Source organism: Phoca vitulina, unplaced genomic scaffold (assembly GCF_004348235.1).
Source record: "Phoca vitulina isolate PV1807 unplaced genomic scaffold, GSC_HSeal_1.0 scaffold13, whole genome shotgun sequence".
Taxonomy (NCBI): Eukaryota; Metazoa; Chordata; class Mammalia; order Carnivora; family Phocidae; genus Phoca; species Phoca vitulina.
In genome coordinates, this window is record NW_022589716.1 from 2,490,569 (window position 1) to 2,509,847 (window position 19,279).

Consider the following 19,279-nt stretch of genomic DNA (forward strand, 5'->3'; position numbering starts at 1 on the left):
ACGTTCTAGGCTGCGTGCTAGAACCTAGACCAGGGCACACACGAGGGTCTGGGTGCTCAGTGCTGGCTCAGAGCAGTTGCGACCATGCACGCACGTGACAGTGGTCGCTGACACTGATGTGTTAATATTGTCACCATGGGCTCTTCATCAATATGCGCTTTGGAGAAAAGGCCGGTGTTTGGTCCTATGGCCTTTCTCGGGCGGGACTCAGGTCGTCATGCACACAAATGGGCTTCTCCTGTCACCCCCAGCCCTCACCTTGCCTTTTGGAGGTCCCAGAATGTTCCATGCATGCCCCTTTTTGAAATCCCAGCTGAGGGCTGTTGGGAAGTACAGAGCCACGAAGACCGCAGTGATGCTGATTCAGCACCTGCTGCAAGTGAATCAGGAGCTGGCCACTGACCCCATCCAGCTGTGCAGATGAGGATGCTGCAGCCCAGAGAGGGGCCCACCTTGCCCCAGGCCCACTGATGGTCAGTAGGCAGGTCAGGGCACCTCCCAGGAGCCACCGCAGCAGCTTCAAGGGCATCAGCTCTCAGTCTTCCCAGCTGCCGGGCAAGGGGATGTGAGCCCTCGTTTTCCCGATTCCGAAACCGAGACCCAGTGACTGGGCCCGTTGGGGTCCCCAGGCCTGTGGGTCACTGGAGCTGGAAGTGGGGTAGGGAGGGGCACGGGTGGGCCCGGGTCTAACAGGCCAGGAGAGTGACTCAGGACTCACCTTCTCTGAGCCTCGCTTCCTCGTCTAGAAAGTGGGAGCGTCCTGTGGGGAATCACCTTGACTTGATGGGAGCCTCCAAGTCCGTGTCGGGCAGGCCCGCTACGGGCTCATGGTAGCACACAGCGGGTGGGGGCACATCCGGGCCCTCAGGGGGTGAGCAGGTGGGGCCTCGCCACCTGGACTGCCCCGCGTTCTCACACCCCCATGTGTCTCAGCCTCTCTGCCTCCCTGGACTCCTGAGAAATGGTGACAAGAACAGGGTGAGGAGGACAGAGGTACCTGGAGCCACATTTGCCTGGGGACTTGCCAGGCCTTGGTTGTCAATGCGGGGTTGGGGGGCGGGGCACGTAGGCACAGGATGTAGGGCCAGAGTTCTGTCCCTAATGGGGGTCCTGAGTTACTGTTGAGTGCTTGGCCCGTTCTGTGCCTCTAGTGCCTTGTTAATGTTCAGTGAATCCGGGGAGCCTGGCTGGCTCAGTCGGTGAAGCATCGGCCTTCGGCTCAGGTCGTGATCCCAGGGTCCCGGGATCGAGCCCCGCGTCAGGCTCCCTACTAGGCGGGGAGCCTGCTTCTCCCTCTCCCTCTGCCCCTTCCCCCGCCCTTGCGCGTTCTCTCGCTCTGCTCTCTCTCTCTCTCTCAAATAAATAAATTAAAATCTTTAAAAAAAAGAAAATTCAGTGAATCCTTAATATTTAGTGCTGTGTATTTGCAACGAATGGTGGATAGTCAGTGACAGTATGTTGGTGTCTCGGGGCGGTTTAGTGGCTTGTTCCCCTTCATTGTGATAATATTCATGCATCACGAATGTGCCTCGCGGCTCCTCGTTGTTGCTGTACAACTATTTGATATAACTGCTGGGTGCGTCCTGCATATTTAGCAGGCCATTAACAGTCTTTACTGACATTAGGCTTCTTGCTCATTCAGTGCATCGGGAGTATTTCAGTGCTGTGGATATTTGGCTCTTTAGGGCATTAGTACCTCTTTTTTTTTAAGATTTTATTTATTTATTTGACACAGAGAGAGAGAGAGAGAGAGAGAGAGTGAGAGAGAGAACACAAGTAGGCAGAGCGGCAGGCAGAGGGAGAGGGAGAAGCAGGCTCTCCGCTGAGCAAGGAGCCGGATGTGGGGCCTGATCCCAGGACCCTGGGATCATGACTTGAGCCGAAGGCATCCGCTTACCCAGCTGAACTGTCCGGGCGCCCCAGGGCATTAGTACCTCTTGGTCCTGTCTCAGCTGCCGCAGGCACTTGCTAACTCACCGTGACTGAATGGCCAGCATCTTCCAAGGCCTGCGGGGCCCCAGACGGGTCGGCGGCAGCTGTCATTGGCAGTGGGTTTGGGCCGAAATGCACGAGGAAATCGCTGATATGTGGGTCATCATTAGTATGTTTTCCTGTTCAACAAGCACCAGCAAGTGTCACACAGGGACACAGCTGTTGGGGACAAGGTCCCTGACCCACCTCCGGGGCTCCAGCCTGGTGGGGGAGATAAACAGGAGAGAAGTGAGTGGATTTCCCGCGTGCAGTGGTGGGTGATGAGAGCTGCAGAGAAAATCAGAGCCAGGGCAGGGTGTTTTAGCTGGGAGGCTGAGGCCCTTCTAAAAAGGCAACGTTGGGAGGCGCCTGGGGTGCGCAGTCTGTTGAGCTGCTGACTCTTGGTTTCAGCTCTGCTCGTGAGATTGAGCCCCGCGTGGGCTCCGTGCTCGGGGGGGGGGGAGTCTGCTTGAGATTCTCTCTCTCCCTCTGCTCCTGCCCCCCCACATGCTCACACATATGTGTGCACGTGCTCTCTCTCCCTCAAATAAATAAATAAATCTTGAAAAAATAAAAATAAAAAGGCAACATTGGGCTGAGCCTAAAGATCAAAGAGAATCAGGGGGAAGAGCAGGAGTCCCAAGTGGAGAGAACCAGGGGGAAGAGCAAGAGTCCGGCAGGTGCAAAGGCCCTGTGGCAGGGCTGAAAGAAGCTGAAAAGGCTGTGGTGGCTGGAGCAGATGAGCTGGGGCAGAGGTCATTGGGGGTGGGGAAGCAGGGGCTGAGAGGTCCCACACCTGGCAGCCACAGCCTATGGGGAGGGGCTCTTGGGTCTTGAATGTAATGAAACAAACGGCTTTTATGTGTATGTTAGAGGAAGCAGGCTCTAGGTGATGGTGAAATCGCACCAGTGTATGGAGAGCAAACACCCGGGAACAGGATCAACTGGTCTGGTAGTGAGGGTCCCTGAGTCAGCCCGGATGTCACTGAGCTGTGCCTCTGTCCATAGCCACTATGTCTGATCTGGACGGAGAAACATGGAGGAGACCCTGCCACGTGCAAGCAATATAAGGATGTGCTCATCCATCAAACACCTGTTGGGCCTTCCGAGTTCCCTTGCCATTGTGCCCCGACAGCTCTTTCCTGGACACCACACCTGGGTCAACAACTGCCCCGTAACACCCCATGTGAAAGGCTCACAGCCTTCTCGATCTGTTCCTCCTGGTCCTTCCTTCTCTATCCCCCGCCCAGGCTTTAAACATCGATGACTCCCTTCATTATATTTCCTGAACCCACCCATTTCCCTGCACCTCGCTGACCAGCTCGTGTCCAGGCCCCCAAATTCTTCTGCCTGGTTACTGCCCCAGCCTCTACTCTTGCCCTGATTGTCCTTATCCCCTCAGTGGCCACAGGGGGCTTCTTAAAAGCATAAATCGATCTTCTCCCTCCCCTGTTTACGCACCTTCCATGGCTCCCATTCCTCCTCACATGCAAAATAAGAGGTTCTTCGTGGCTTGCCCCATGTCCTCCCCACCCAGTCCCCTGGCATGGTCTGGCAACCCACATCATCTCCCTCCTGTCCCCCTGCTCCAGCCACACTGGCCCTCTCTCTCTGCCTTCAGCGCCTTACATTTGTGGTCTGGCCCTTTACAACTGTGCTCTTCTGGGCCTTTGAACTTGCTGTGCCCTCTGCCTAGAATGTCCTTCCCCCAGCGCTCTGACCAGGTGATTCCTCATCATCCTTCAGGATGTCCCCAGGCTGGTCAGGTATCCCCCACCACCCCTGGACCCTTCCTTTCCAACAGTGTTTATCATGTTCCTACTAAACTAATCACCTCTTCCCGTATTAATGTCATCAGGAAGGGGATGATTTGGTCATGCCTGTTCGTAGATTCACTCACCAGTCTGCTCCCAGGGTGGCCCAGCAGCAGAATGTTGGCTGACCTGGGCCCCGGTTCTCTGTCCTTTGTCAGATGTTTAAGTGCGTGGTTCCTTGTGACAGATTCTGGAAGGCTCTGAGTTGTGGATGGGGAATCCCCCAGAAACTCCACATCACTGGAAGGATAAGATAGACCGACGGATCCCACCCATCGGGGTCCTGGGTTCCAATCTGCTTTAGGCTGAGTCTCAGTATCCCTATCTGTAAGCAGGGATTCTGGGGGCACTGAAAGAGCCAGTATGATGAGCCAAGGTCAAGCTAAGCCTTTCTCAGTCTGGAGTTCAAGGTCTTTACTTGGCCACTCCCTAGCCTCAAAAATCACCCCGTCTCCAAATTCTGCTTTTCAGCAAAATACACTACGGATGATTCCTTGAATAGGCCTTATTTACTTTCCCTCTATGCCTTTGCATTTGCTCTTTCCTCTACCTGAACTCCCCCCACCCCCACCCTGGTGAGCTCCTCTGCATCCCTCAAAGCCTCAGCTTCAGTGTTCTGGTCCCTTCTTCTGGCCCAGCCCTGATCCCACAGGTGTCTGGATTGGTCTCCCCCAGATTGGGAGCTTCTGGGGGGCCAGGCCCAGGGTCGAGGCTTCTCAGGTTCCCCAGGCCTATTTGTTGAATGAATGAATGAATGAGTAGTTTTCATATGTATTTTTTGGGAGAAGAGCTGCTGAAACCCTTCTCAGGACTGAAGGACCGGGAGACAAGGCAGGTCGTTTCTGTGGTGACGTGAGGCACCCACTGGGCCACCCTGGAATAACTCTGAGCTCCACTCTGGGGTGGTGGTTCCCCCAGAGTTATTCAAAACTCACAGACCTCACCGAGTGAGCAGCGTTTGAGCTTCTGCAAATCCAGCCGTTCCGTCCGGTGAGAACTGGGGAGGGTGGACAGCAGAATCTTGGCTAGGGGTCAGGGAATCGGACCCAGGCCTGTGAGGAGCTTCTCATCAACCACCTAGCCCACCCAGCAAAGGCCCCAGAGTCACTCGCTGTTGCTCAGTTGCTTGGAGGAAGTAATACCTAGAAGCTTCCCCTCCTTGGTGGAGCTGAGCCTCCAAGACCCTGCCCCTTCAGGTAGTAAAAACCAGAAGGACAGATCGGTGACTACCTGGGGCCTGGGGTGCAGCCCACAGAGGCACCCAGCAAGGTTTACTAGACCAATAAATCCTCAGCACTCTCAGCCTCTTGCCAACGGGGAGGCTCAGAAGTTCTTTCTTTCTTTTTTTTTTTTAATTTAATTTTTTAAAAGACTTTACTTATTTATTTGCCAGAGAGAGTGCAAGTACACAGGCAGGGGGAGCAGCAGGTAGAGGGAGAAGCAGGCTCCCTGCTGAGCAGGCAGCCCGACGCGGAACTCAATCCCAGGACCCTGAGATTATGAGCTGAGCCGAAATCAGACACCCAACCGACTGAGCCACCCAGTGCCCTCCCAGAAGTTCTTTCTTATGCCTGTCCAGTGTGAGATGTTATGAGAATAGCAACATTACCTGCTTGAGGGTTTAAGGGGCTATGAGTTAGGAAGGGCCTTGGTGGATAGTAAAGGGAAGGGGATCTTGGATGCATCAATAGAGGTCTAGTATAGGGAGGAGGAGAAGTGAATTTTCCTTCCCTGCCCCTGACTTGAGCTCTCAGACCCTAATCAGGAACCTCAAGGGGCTGGGAGGGTAGAGTAGCAAAATCCTTCCATTTAAATTTTTTTTTTTTTTTTAGATTTATTTATTTGTTAGAGATGGAGAGAACACAGAGGGAGAGGGAGAAGCAGACTCCTTGCTGAGCAGGAAGCCCAACGCGGGGCTCTATCCAAGGACCCTGGGATCATGACCTGAGCTGAAGGCAGACGCTTAACCGACTGAGCCACCCAGGCGCCCCAGAATCCCTCCATTTAGAGAAACCTGAGACCTGGGGAGAAAAAGTTGGGAATGCTGGTAGCCAACAAAGGACAAGTGTTCCATATACAGAGTTTTTATAAATAAACAAGAAAAAAAAATGCAAGAAAAAGAACGGCCATTAATGGAACTAATTAAAACCAAATGGTGGGCACCTGGGTGGCTCAGATGGTTAAGCGTCTGCCTTCGGCTCAGGTCATGATCCCAGGGTCCTGGGATCGAGTCCTGCATCGGGCTCCCTGCTCCTTGGGAGCCTGCTTCTCCCTCTGCCTCTCTCTCTCTGTGTCTCTCATGAATAAATAAATAAAATCTTAAAAAAAAATAAAAGGCACCCCAAGAGGTTCTGTTTGGCCCTGACACCCTGGTAAGAGCCATTTAGTCATTTCAGTTCTTCTCGTGCTCCCCCTACCCCAAAGCCCAAGTTCGGCTGAGTTGTAAATATTCATATTTGCTGAAGTATCTTCCTTTGTTCTGAAACCCTTGTTTGGAGCTTATAAAACACATTTCCAGTGAACTGGTTCTTGGCTACCTAGGTTTTTTTTTTTTTTTTTTTTTTAAAGATTTTATTTATTTATTTGACAGAGAGAGAGAGACACAGCGAGAGAGGGAACACAAGCAGGGGGAGTGGGAGAGGGAGAAGCAGGCTTCCCGCGGAGCAGGGAGCCCGATGCGGGGCTCGATCCCAGGACCTGGAATCATGACCTGAGCCGAAGGCAGACGCTTAACGACTGAGGCACCCAGGTGCCCCTACCTAGGTTTAATTTTCTATTTAAAAGATGTTTAAGGACGCCTGGGTGGCTCAGTCAGTTGGGTGTCTGCCTTTGGCTCAGGTCATGATCTCAGGGTCCTGGGATCAAGTTCCACATCGGGCTCCCTGCTCTGTGGGGAGCCTGCCGCTCCCCCTGCTGTGTGCTCTCTCTCCCTCTCTCTCTCTCTCTCTGGCAAATAAATAAATAAAATATTTAAAAATAATAATAATAGATGTTTAATAAATATTTTGAAGTAATATAAAAATAATAAATCTCATAAATACTTCACATGGTGAATTTTTACAAACCCATATCAGGGGCTTTTGTTCGATCCTGATTTTCCTCTTCTCATCTTCCCTTATTTTGAGTTCTCTACTCCGGATTTCTGTGTTGGTTTAGACCGGGATATTTCAAGCTTGACAATGTTGACATTTGGGGCTGGATTATCCTGAGGTGGGCCTATCCTGTGTCCTTCAGGGTGTTAATTTAAGCAGGATCGCTGGCCTCCACCCAGTTAATGCCATTAGCAGTACCATACGTCCACCCTGCTCGAATCATGACTGCCAAAAATGTCGCAGGACATTGCCAAGTGTTTCCTAGGGGACAGAATCACCTGTTTGAAGATCCCTGATTTAGGCTCCCAACTGCAGATGGGGAGGAGGGTGAATCACTCACTAAAATTTTATGGGTCCTGGGGTGCCTGGGTGGCTCAGTAGGTTAAGCCTTTGACTTCGGCTCAGGTCATGATCTCAGGATCAGGACTCCACACTCAGCGGGGAGTCTGCTTGTCCCTCTCCCTCTGCCTCTCCCCCTGCTCATGCACGCACGCGCGAGCGCGCACGCGCTCTCTCTCTCTCAAATAAATAAAATTTTACAGATCCTTCATGAGAGTGTCTCTTGCCCAGGAGTTGGGTTCTGAAGTGTGCCATTGTTTTCCAGGATCTGTGGGTCTCTGGCCACAGGTGTGGCCCAGGAGAACACAGTGGCATTTCTAATCTGATTTCCTTTGTGGTGACGTGGTCTTTCTGTTACAGCTCGTGCGTTGTTTCCCTAACCTTGAAGCTCAGGGATCTGTCAGGTTTGCCCGGGAGCACTACTTTCCTGGCGTCCATCCTGGACTCAGGCCTCTCTTTGGCTCAGGAAAATGTCCTTCTAGGATTCAGTGCATTCTTGTATCGCATTCATCAGCACACAATTTCACGCCAAGATTATTTGCCTTTTTGGGTCTCCCAGACCTGTCCTCTGGCAGCCGAAGCCCCAGGGTGGGATGCCACAGCACCGAGATAGTTCTTTGTCACCTGCATACAGGGTTCTGAAGCCGTTTAGGCTCCAGGCTCATTGCACCTGTGGTCCCTCCCCTGGGACCTTTCGCCCAGACCTCAGCCTCACTGGCTCTTCTGTGCCATTCACATCCACCTTAAATGTCATCCAGACCTCGAAATCCAAACCTGCCACCCAACCCCATTTCCTCCTGTGGCTTTCGTCACCTCGTATCATTTCAGTGAGGTTTTAATTAGTGTTTGTTCCCGCCTCCAGGGTGTGGCTTCCAGCGTGGAGACATTTAGGTGTCCCTGTGTCCGCAGAAACCCAGCATCCATTCAGCAGTCATTCGATGCACGTTTAGGGCCTTCTGTGCACCAAGCACAGTTCTAGGGGCTGGGAACAACATGGTGAACAAGACAGGTGGCATGGAGCTCAAGTTCTGGTGGGGGAGATGAAGGCGAAACAAGACATGTTAGAAGTTCTATCGTGTATTTTAGGAGGTGAAAAGTGCTGTGGGAGAAAAAAAAAGTAAAACAGGGTTGGGGATCAGGGGATGGGGGAGATACTGTGTCCTGAGGAGTCCTTCCTGAGAAAGGGACATTGGAGGAAAGACAAGAAGTGAGGGAGGGAACCACGTGCACATCTGGGGAAGAATATTCCAGGCCAAGGGAAGAACCTGTGCAAAAGGCCTGAGGCAGGATCATGCCCAGTGTGTTTGAGCCTAAAATCCCCACAACAACACTCTTACGTGGGGTTAATTCTCCCCGGTTTACGTGGCGGCACAGAGAGGTCAAACTTCTTTTCCAAGGTCACACAGAGGAACCTGCGGGCTCTGTTTCTGGGAGACAGCTCGCTGGAGAGGCTTGGCCAGGTAGTGTGCAGGGACAGCAATGGGCACGTTGGGGAAATGGCCTCGTGGGTCCAGGAGGAAAGCCCTGTTCCCGCCTCTGGATGGAAGTGGGAAGCCATTCTCTTCCTTGCTTCCAGGCAGGAGCTGGGTGCGGTCGCTTGGGGCGGGGGGAGCCTTTCAGAACCCACCGACTGCCTCACGTTTTCCAGGTGCCAGCAGGAAGAACAGAGAGGCCCCAGAACAGCACAGACATCCCACGGCGGCCCCAGGTAAGTCCTGAACTTCACATACTCATTCCACAAATGCTCGTTGAATGCCCACTCGGTGCGATGTGCTGGCAGCTCCCTTCATGCTTGCACAATCCTGGGAGTTGGAGACTGCCCAGATGCCCCCTTTTATAGCTGAGGAAATCGAGGCCCAGGGTGTGGAGGGCACACAGCCAGAAAGTGATGGAACTGGGATTTAAGCCTAGGAGTTGGGCTCTAGAGTCTGCATCTCTCTGGGTGAGTCAATAAGTGTTTGAGGATGGTCAAGTCCTGCCTTGGGTCTAATCCAGTACCTTCATGCTGCACTGAAAATAGACCTTCCAATGCAGAGCTGAGAAACAGTGTAGACACTACCTCTCCAGACAAAAGGACATTAAGGGAGTCCAGGAAAGCCCGGGAAAGGGACCTGGAAGGGAGACCAAGGGCTCTGCCTGGATATGGGGAAGGAAAGCTTCTAGGAGGAGGCGACATGAGAGCTGGGGTTTTGAAGGATGAATATGAGTTTGCCAGAGAAAACCTTAAAGAATTTACTTTTATTCATAAATTTTATTCGTTCAAACACTCCCTGCTTCTCCCATGTGTCTGTCTCATGCTGGGCAATGCAGGGACCCTCAAGAAGCCCCCAGTCTTAGAAAGACAAAGCTAAACACAGACCCCCCCCCCCCCGCCCCGGGATCAAGACTGGGCCAGAGGGGTGGACAGAGCTAGAGGTGCCAAATAGAACCAGGAGCGTTCCTGAGGGGTTAAAGAAAACTTCCCGGAGGATGCATCATTTAAGACCAGGTTGAAAGGGCAGATTCTGGGCACACGGAGTCTGGGAGGCTCACCTTGGCATCTCCATGCCTCAATCCTCTCTGTAAGTACTTAATCCCCAGCAGGGCCCGGGCAACTGTCAGAGCCAACAGGGGCAGAGGTTCTGGAGGAGGTGGGTGGTGCGGGGGGATAGGCAGGGGGGTGCATTTCAATCTGGTACCAACCTGAGCACCTGTGGGGCTGCAGCCAGGTGTCAGGGTCCACAGGTAGCTCAGGGAAAGTGCTCGGCCCAGCCCGTCCCTTCAGTGCCTGTGACTCTTGGCAGGAAACGCCAGGCGGACCAGGATGAGGTGTCGCCAGCCCCTGCGGACCGAGGTGGGCCTGGCCGTAGCCCTGAGCATCTTCACCCTCCTCCTCCTCCTCCTCAGTCAGCACGTGTCACCACCCACCTTCCAGAGCCTGGAGGAGCCCCAGGCCCACCCCGAGGCTCTGGCCTGGCCGGCCCAGCCCTCCCGCCCACTGCCCACCCCCTGCCGGGCCAACACCTCAGTGGCCGCCCTGCCGAGCTTCGCGGAGCAGCCCCAACAGGTGCGCGACTTCCTGCTGTATAAACACTGCCGCGACTTCCCGCTCTTACAAGACGTGCCACCGAGCAAGTGCGCGCCGCCCGTCTTCCTGCTGCTCGTCATCAAGTCCTCGCCCAGAAATTACGAGCGCCGGGAGCTGGTGCGGCGCACTTGGGGCCGCGAGCGCCGGGTGAAGGGCGTCCAGCTGCGCCGTCTCTTCCTGGTGGGCACGGCCCCTGACCCCCTGGAGGCCCGCAAGGTCAACCGGCTGCTGGCGATGGAAGCGCGGGCACACGGTGACATCCTGCAGTGGGACTTCTATGACTCCTTCTTCAACCTCACGCTCAAACAGGTGGGTGGGCAAGAGGGGGTCCCCCGATCAGGGCCACCCATCCTCCCTGCCTACTCACCATCACCTCCTCTGACGGCGCCCAGGGAACCAGAAGTCCCCACCCATCCCACCCCACTCCCTCCACTGTCCCGGCGGCGATCTCAAGTCTTCTTGAGGGGAGGCAGGGAGAAAGGGCAGGGGGGCAGGGCCTGAGGTTACAAGCCCCGGTGACTCGGTGACTCGGGTTTGAGTTCAGGCTCAGATAATCATTTACCTCTCCGGGCTCGCTTCTTCATGGTCGTCAAGGAAACGGGATGTAGTTGGCTCCACCTGCCTCTGAGGGCTGCTGGACGGATTCCAGATTCTGGGAGAGGATGTTTCCGAGGCAACCTGGAGTGCCCGTGACAGTGGGGGTCGGTGGGGGTGGAGGGGCCCCCCGGACAGGACACATCTTGTTTATTTGTTCTTATTCTCTCTCCCCATGAGGCCCACGTCTATGCGGTAGGTGCTCAGTAAAGACCTTTTTGATGGGCAAGAACCCACAAGAAGTGGAGGGAGTCCTGCCCGTGCACAGATAAAGAATAGGAGCCTCCGGAGACCCACCCAGGCATTGGAGGTGGGCCCAGTGCAGGGTCCCGCGCGCTGTGGGCACAGAGAAGTCTGGGCTCTACTTTTCTGTCGTGTGACCTTGGTCCTGGCGCTTTTTCTGGAGAGCCTCTATTTCTTCCTCTGCAAACGAGGTTGAAGACCACAGCCGCCTCCTAAGCTTGCACGAGACATTCAAGGCAGGGCAGGCACTCAGCACAGTGCGGGGCATGCAGCCAAAGTTATTAAGAAGGAAGCTAAAGCCGAGGTGGGTAGACGGCCAGAAGCTCTCAGCATGCCATGGTCTTCATGCAGAGCACAGAAGCACGTAATAAATGTCCGTTTGACAAACGTGAAATCCGGTACCTGTGAAGCGATGACCCACACTGGGTGCTGGGGAGATGACACAGGGAGGAGAGACACAGCCCCCACCCAGGGGAAGCCTGGAGTCTGGGGGTGGGGGAAGGTAGAGGCTAAGTAGCAATCACACAATAATTATTTAACAGCAGTGCTTGGCCAGGCAGAGTCCGAAGGAATAGCAATAAATGTCAATGGGACAGTTTTCAAGCACTTCTTGGTGCTTTACAGAGCATCATCTCCACGGATTCCCCAACACTCCCAGGGGGCAGGTCCGATGGTGAGGTCTGTCTGGAAAGCTGGAAACCGAGGCTCACGGTGGGGCCTCAAACCCAGGCTGGCCTGACTGGGGGATATATCCTCATATGGGCTCCCCGGGCTGGGGCGGCCCACAGGGACCCAGGGCCGATTGCCCCAGCCCTCCAGCTCGTGTGCCCTGTCCACTTCGCCTGCAGGTGCTCTTCCTACAGTGGCAGGAGACTCGGTGCACCAATACCAGCTTCGTGCTCAATGGGGACGATGATGTCTTTGCACACACCGACAACATGGTCTCCTACCTGCAGGACCACGATCCTGACCACCACCTCTTTGTGGGGCAGCTCATCCGCAACGTGGGCCCCATCCGGGTTCCCTGGAGCAAGTACTATGTGCCAAAGGTGGTGACAGAGGAGGAGCATTACCCGCCCTACTGTGCGGGTGGTGGCTTCCTACTGTCCCGTTTCACGGCCACCGCCCTGCGCCGGGCTGCCGCCACATTGGACCTCTTCCCTATCGATGATGTCTTCCTGGGCATGTGCCTGAAGCAGGAAGGCCTGGAGCCCGCCTCCCACAGTGGTATCCGCACAGCTGGTATTAGGGCCCCCTCGGCCCACGTGTCCTCCTTTGACCCCTGCCTCTACCGGGAGCTGCTGCTCGTGCACCGCTTCTTGCCGTATGAGATGCTGCTCATGTGGGATGCGCTGAGCCAGCCCAACCTCACCTGCGGCAAGCAGACACGGATCTACTAGGTGAGATCAGGGCCCCCAGCCTCTAGGCTCTGATCTCCACCCCCGTGGAAAGGGGCAGTGTCTTCCACCCCAGAAGGGGAAATCTCGATTCTCCTAAGCGGGTCGGGCATCAGGCAGCGCCAGGGAGGGTTTGATGAGCGCCTAATCTAGCTGGCAAACTCCTAGACTTGCCAAACCCACCTGGTACTTGAACCCATGTTCCATGGTCCTCCCTGGACTCTCAGCTGAAGGGACCATCTCTTTCTGTGGCAGCTAATTGCAGAGGCCCCTCCGCTGGCCTTGCACTTGCTGCTTCTGCATCAATCCCATCTGAGCCAAGGTCCCATTTCCCAGCTCTGACCTTGATTGAGGGCTGGGCCTTAAAGGGTGGCCAGCCCCTCCTTGATCATACTCCTATAATGGTGAGTTCCAGCCATGGTTCAAGGTCAGTTGGGAACTTCTGGGTCCATTTGCAGCTGAAGTGAGCAGTATTTTTCAGCCTGGGAAAGGAGTTTTGTTCTCAGCCTCTCTCCCGGTCTCCGCCCACCTGAGACGGCGGAAGGGGCCAGAGAAGCCACGAGTGGGACTGCCCCCTCCCTGCTTCTGGTATCAAGTACTCTAATGGTGGAAGCACTGGGCAGAGGAGGGGGGCGGCTGTCCGACTCAGGCTTTGCCAGCTCAGAGTTTCTGGAGTCCCTGACAGGGCCCAACCCCCCACACTTGTGCTCCCCAAGAATTCAGGGAATGATGCTGGGGCCAGAGGGTCTTCACTGGGCCCAAGGTCAGCACACACACTCACCCCAGTGCCCAGAGAAGGGAGAGATTCAGGTCCTTGGGTGTCTCTGAGCTCTGGGGACCCAGGACTGCCCCCCCCCCTCAGTATGTCTTTCAGATTGGGGAGATCCAAGCAAAATGGTGACTCCCCGCCCCCCACACACCCCTGCTGGCTCTGGGTGGATGTCTGCGGCCTGGGCTTCACAGGCATTGGAGTAGTGCTTGGGACATGGGGACGGGGGGACCTCAGGCAGCAGAATGATCACTGGGAAGTGGGTACTCAGGGAATAAAATGTTTTGTGAAGACCTGAGGTTCTTTTTTTTTTTTTTTTACACGGGATTTACAAGTTTTAATTCAGACCAGTCTACAGTCAGTAAAAGTCTGATTTCCAGTAGAAAATACGCACCAACAACAATGGCATGGATGAAGTGGGGGGCTGCAGGAGTTTCTATCAGGCAGATCTGATATCATCCTGCCCCTGCTCACACACCCTCCATGGTTCCCTATCGCCCTCAGACTGGGTCTCACTGCCAGCTTGATGACATGCTCAGGAGAGAGGCACAGGGGTGAGACTGCCCCTGGCCGTGAGGGACAGTGGGCCTGCCTTGGCCTCCTGCTTCTGGCAAGACTCCTTCTGAACACACCACCCAGGCTCCCCTCTCTTCACCAGACTCCTCTCCCACTAGGACTGTGGCTTTGCTGTCCTCTGTCCCATCTCCTTTCCCTTCTTCTCTAAGTATTTATTGGGCACTTCCTGTATGCTGCACACCTTGCCCTATACTCCTGCTCCCAGCCCCATTGGGATGGCAGATACCCACCTTATAGTGAGAAAACAAACCTGTGAACAATCAAATAGGACGTTATCAGAAGCAGTGAGAGCTTCGAGAAGTAAAACGAAGCAATCAGACACAGTGATGGGAAAGAGTATTCGCTGAGAGCTCGGGGGGACTGGGACTGAGAAGGTACATTGGAGCTGGGGCCTGTAGAAAGAGGACATGGTCTTGGGAAGAGCCAGGAGAAGGGTGTTCCAGGCAGAAGGCATAGCATGTGCAAAGGCCCTGAGGTGGGATAATCAGGGAGCATTCGAGTTGCAGCAAAGAGGCCGTGGCTGGAGCTTGGTGAGTAAAGAGGATCTGGAGGGAGGAGAAACATGAAGTCACAGGGGCTGGCCACCTGGGGACTTGTGGGCTGGGGTGAGGAGAGAGGGAGATATTTTGAGAGTGATGGCACCTTTGGAGCAAGGAAATGACATGATTGATTTTTAAATTTTAAATACCCCTGTGGCTGCCGTGTGGATTGTTGGGAGGTGGAAGCTGAAGCAGCATCCAGGCAGGGGAAGGCAGGCCTGGGTGACACTGGGTCTGCGGGGGTTTCTAACATAGGTCTGGCCTCATCCTGCCCCTGCCCACACACCTGCGGCTCCCCATCGCCATCTCCCCGGCAGAGAGTCCTGCTCCCCTGCCGCACTGGACTGAACAGTATGCATCCCCCTGGAACCTTAGAATATGGCCTTATTTGCAAATAGGGTCTTTGCTGGGGTGGCTGGATGGCTCAGTTGATTAAGCATCTGACTCTTCATTTTGGCTCAGGTCATGGTCTCTGGGTGGTGAGATCGAGCCCCACGTAGTCAGGCTCTGCTCTCAGCAGGGAATCCGCTTGAGATTCTCTCTGCCCCTCCGGCCCCCCTGCTCTCTCTCTCTCTCTCTCTCAAATAAATAAATAAATCCTAGAAAAAAAAAAAAAAAGAAATAGGGTCTTTGCAGATATAATTAAGGTAAAGATCAAGGTGAGATCATTCTGGATTAGGGTGGGGTGGGCCCCAAATCCAATGAGAGTGGTTTTACAAGAGACGGAAATGAACACACAGAGACACGGAAAAGAAGGCCACGTGAAGACAGAGACAGAGCTTGGAGTCCTGCATCTAGAAGCCAAAGAAGGTCAAGGATTGCCAGCAGCCACCAAAAGCCAGGAGAGAGACACGGACCAGATTCTTCCTCAGAGCCTCGCAGAAGGAAACAACCCTGCCCCACCTCGACTTCTGTCTCTGGCTTCTAGAACTGTAAGGAAAGAAAGTTCTGTCTTAGGACTCCCGATTTCTGGTAATTTGTGACAGCAGATTCAGGAAAGTAACAACATGGACTGGCTCACATAGTCAAATGCTTGGTCCTTTTGCCCTGGGAGTCCTAGAATGCAAGTTCCATCTCAGGGGAAGGGAGGGTGCGAGTGAGAAAAATGGTCAGAGTTGGATCAGTAAGTGTTCACTGTGACTCATTTCAATGTCTGTGTGTCTGTCCACTGTCACGTGGACTTTAAGTAACATTAAGGCCCCCCACCACGGGTCTTGACAGATGACCTCGATTCGAATCCTGCACTTGGCCATTCCCTCCCTGTTTGACCTTGGCACGCAGCCGTCTCCCCTGGCCTCAGTTTCCCCACTTTGTATCATGATGACTCTCAAGTTGCTAACAAGCTCCTGAAAGTGGTGGGGGGTCCCCAGCTGCCGGGGGGCAACCCGCACAAGGGCTGATGCAGCCTTGTCCCTTTTTCTTGAGAAAATGCAAAAAGCTGCTTTGGATTCTGCGGGAGCTTCATTTATTTACCACTGGGGAGACCTCAAGGGGGGTGGCACAGATGCAGGGAGGGCGGCACCTGGGGCTCCTCGGACGGGAGGACATTTGGCCCTGAGTATCTGGCATCTCTGCGAAACCAAGGCTCTTCCAAGCCAGGGTGGAGGTGTGATTTTTTCGCAGTTGGCCCCACAGAGGAAGGTGGCCTTGGGGAGGTGGGGGACACAGGTCCTCCCAGACAGGGCTTTGTGGTGCTGTGTGGCTTCAGGAGCTCACCAGACCAGACCCCTCTGGGTCTCTGGATCCTCTGAGGCCACAGCCGGGGGGAGGATTCAGTGAGGACACAGGGTCAGCAGGTCCTGCTGGGTGCAGCCGCTGAGGCAGCAGTGGTGGGCAGGGTTGGTGGCTGCTGCCCGCCGGCGGTGGTGATGGCGAGAGGCCTGGGGCAGGGGCTGTGGAATGAGAACCAGCATGGGGTCCCCTTCAGCCACCAGCCCATGGAGATGTCGTCCTTCCAGCCACTGCAGCAGCTCACCTGGGGACAGAGCAGAATTTCAGCATGGGCAGGGAACCCTAGAGGACCCCTCCCCAATATGTGCACACGCCTGCACGCTCACATCCTGCTGAGTGACCCACCCAATGCTCATCTTGTGCACAAATAGAAAGTGAGCACCTATTAAATGCCTACTGTCTACTGAGCACAGATATACTCCCCCATCCGGATGTGTGCACTCTCGACCCACACCCACGCTCAGGTCCCCTGCTGTGCACATTCCCACAAGCCACCTATCCCGCAGACGCATAGACACTTTACAAAGCCAAAGACAGCAGGGGTGACATGTGACATATCCATGACATATACATATACATGACATGCGACATCTGTGCAGGCAGTGGGCTCACATGGACACACACAGGCACATACCCTCATGGCCCTTCCCAGCCCTCCCCCACGCACGCCTCCGCACATCCAGCTGCGTCTATACCACAAAGATGCGTACATCTAGGACACACACGTGTGACACGTGGGCACACACAGCCGTTTTATACCTTCAGCACCAGGGCCCGGCGCAGGGTGAGAAGAGTGAGCACTGGCCCTCAACGCACAATGCAAGGGGGCGCCAAAAACTCAACAATGAAGATCAATCATATTTTAATGCAATATTTTTAAAGATCAAAAATTAATGCAAAAAATAAATATTTACATAACAAATGACACAAAATGTAAATCAGGCAGAACCTCACCGTGCACTTGCGAGACTGTCTCGGTCGCCGCGCACTGATTTCCTGCCTGGCCGGGGCCGCATCCTTCGCGCGCTTGCACACACCAGCGCCGCGGGCAAGGGGCCCCCGGTAGGCGCGTGCAAACCCAGCCGCCCGCCCCGACGCCCACCAGCGCCGCGCGCACCTGCCCCACCTAGAAACCCCAGAGCGCAGTCCCCGCCCGCCCCCACTCACGGTCGCCGCCAGCCACCCGCCGCCCGTCTTCGGAGGACCAGCGCGGGCCCCCGCACAACCGCACTAGCGCGCGCACGAAGTGGTGGCCACACAGCTTCTTCCGCGCTTCCGGAGCGGGCGCGGAGCCCAGGACGAGCGCCAGAGCCGGGCCCAGCAGCACCAGGGCCCAGGTGAGTAGGCGGGGGTCCATGGCGGCGGGAGGCCGGCCCCAGCGGGGACCCCTTCTTATAGGCATCCAGCCCGCCCCAGCTGAGGACCTTGGATGGGGACAGAGCATTCCGCGGAGGGCTCAGGGAGAAGGTCAAGGGCGGGGTGAGTACTGAGTGCAAGTGTAGTGTAAACCCCGCAGTTGGGTTTTCTCTTTCTCTCTCTCTTTTTTTAAGTAATCTCTAAGCCCCAGGTGGGGCTCGAACTCAGGACCCGAGATCATGACTTGCATGTTCCACCCACTGAGCCAGGCTTTTTTGTCGTGCCTGACTTAAGCTTTGATTGCCCAGGCATCCGCTTCAAAGATAGCTATCTGGAATAAACTTATTTGCCAGACACACCGCTTGATAAACAGCCAGCTCTCCGGCCCCCCCGCCCCCCAGGCGCCCTTGTTTGAGAGCTCGTGGTTGCTTTTGAGAACTGGCCTTTGGGGTCACTTGTTTTTTCCTTTCTGGCGCTTTAAATTCCCGCTCCTATGTTTTAGTTTTACCATAAGCAATGAGCCCTGGGAACCCCACACCCCCATCCTGGACCCCAATAAAAGCAGAGGCCCAGCCAGGGAACCCCCCACCCCCTCACTGTGTGGCCCGCCCTGGGGGTGCTGTGGGAGCTCCAGGTCTTGTCGGTAAGAAACCTTTCCTTTTTTCCGTTTCCTGATGGGTGTTGCTGAAGGGCGTGCAACCACAGGGGCCAGTCCAACCAGACGCTGGATACTGACAGGCTGAGCCCTAACCATACAGACCCCCCGCCTCAATTCCTGTGTTTAAGGTCGACTCCCCATCGTGATGGTGTCGTGACGGTGTCTGTGGACGTGGGGGCTCCGGGAGATCAGCAGGTAGTGAAGGGGGGGCTCGCAATGGGGTCAGTGCTCTCCTAAGAAGGGGGGGTCAGAGAACGTGCCCCCATGCCCCTCCCGCTCCACGTGAGCACCCGGCCAGAAGGCAGTCATGTGCAATCCAGGAAGCCTCCTCACCAGACCCCTGCCGGCACCCTGACTTCCAGCCTCCAGAGCTGCGAGAAACTCCGAGTCCTCGGCGGGAGGCCCTCCGCAGCCACACGCGGTGATTCGGGCCACCAGTGATTCAGGCCACCACGGCCAGGGAAGGGAGCCGCGTGCTGACCAGCCCAGAACATTAAATTCCTGCTCTGCGTCTGAAATCCACCAATAAAGAGTGAGCTGGGGAAACCCTAGGCCCGCACCCCTGGGCCCCAATAAAAGCAGAGCCCCAAGCTCAAGTTGGCTTCCTGTTTCCACCAGTGACCTCAGTGGGTAACCCTAGGTCGGCTGAGGTCTTGTGAGTAATAAACCTTGACTTTTTCGAAGTTTCCTGATGGGTGGTGCCGAAGGGGATCTTGTAATCATAGTAAGAACCACAACGGTGGTTTTAACCTCAACACTGGTTATTGAGAGGCTGAGGGCGCCACAAAACAGTGAGGGTCTCTGCCTGGGCCAGGGCCTTGGGTGTGTCTCCCCCAGGGCGAGCACTGGCTGAGGAGTCTTTTTCACAACAACAACCATTTTAGAGAGGTGAACTAGATAAACTGAGAATGATTCCACAAGGTGGTGGTCGGGCAGCCGGCCATCTGAGACCAGAAGCAATCAGAATCTTGTTGTCCTTATTCTTGTATCAATAAGGAAACTGAGGCTCAGAGAGGGGGTCACTGCGCTTGCCATGGTCACAGGAGGCTGGGGCTGTTGGCTGACTCTGTCTCTCCCCTATCAGGGTCTCCTTGGGTGGGGCAGGGACTGCAGGACCCAGAATGAAGCTGGCT

General features: G+C 55.0%; 2 protein-coding genes across 2 annotated transcripts; one reads left to right on the top strand and one right to left on the bottom strand.

Annotated features, from left to right (window-relative positions):
* The first annotated feature begins 10,019 nt into the window (after positions 1 to 10,019).
* Positions 10,020 to 12,520, top strand: B3GNT3 (UDP-GlcNAc:betaGal beta-1,3-N-acetylglucosaminyltransferase 3). Its single transcript, XM_032412123.1, has 2 exons — positions 10,020 to 10,592; positions 11,969 to 12,520. Exons 1-2 carry the CDS (start codon positions 10,020 to 10,022, stop codon positions 12,518 to 12,520), a joined length of 1,125 nt encoding a protein of 374 aa, XP_032268014.1.
* A 3,340-nt stretch (positions 12,521 to 15,860) lies between these two features.
* Positions 15,861 to 17,489, bottom strand: INSL3 (insulin like 3). The gene is made up of 2 exons (XM_032412412.1): positions 17,300 to 17,489; positions 15,861 to 16,376 (listed from the first exon to the last, which is right to left on the bottom strand). The coding sequence occupies exons 1-2, from the start codon at positions 17,487 to 17,489 to the stop codon at positions 16,174 to 16,176; spliced, it is 393 nt and encodes a 130-aa protein (XP_032268303.1). The 3' UTR covers positions 15,861 to 16,173.
* Between the last annotated feature and the right edge of the window lie 1,790 nt (positions 17,490 to 19,279).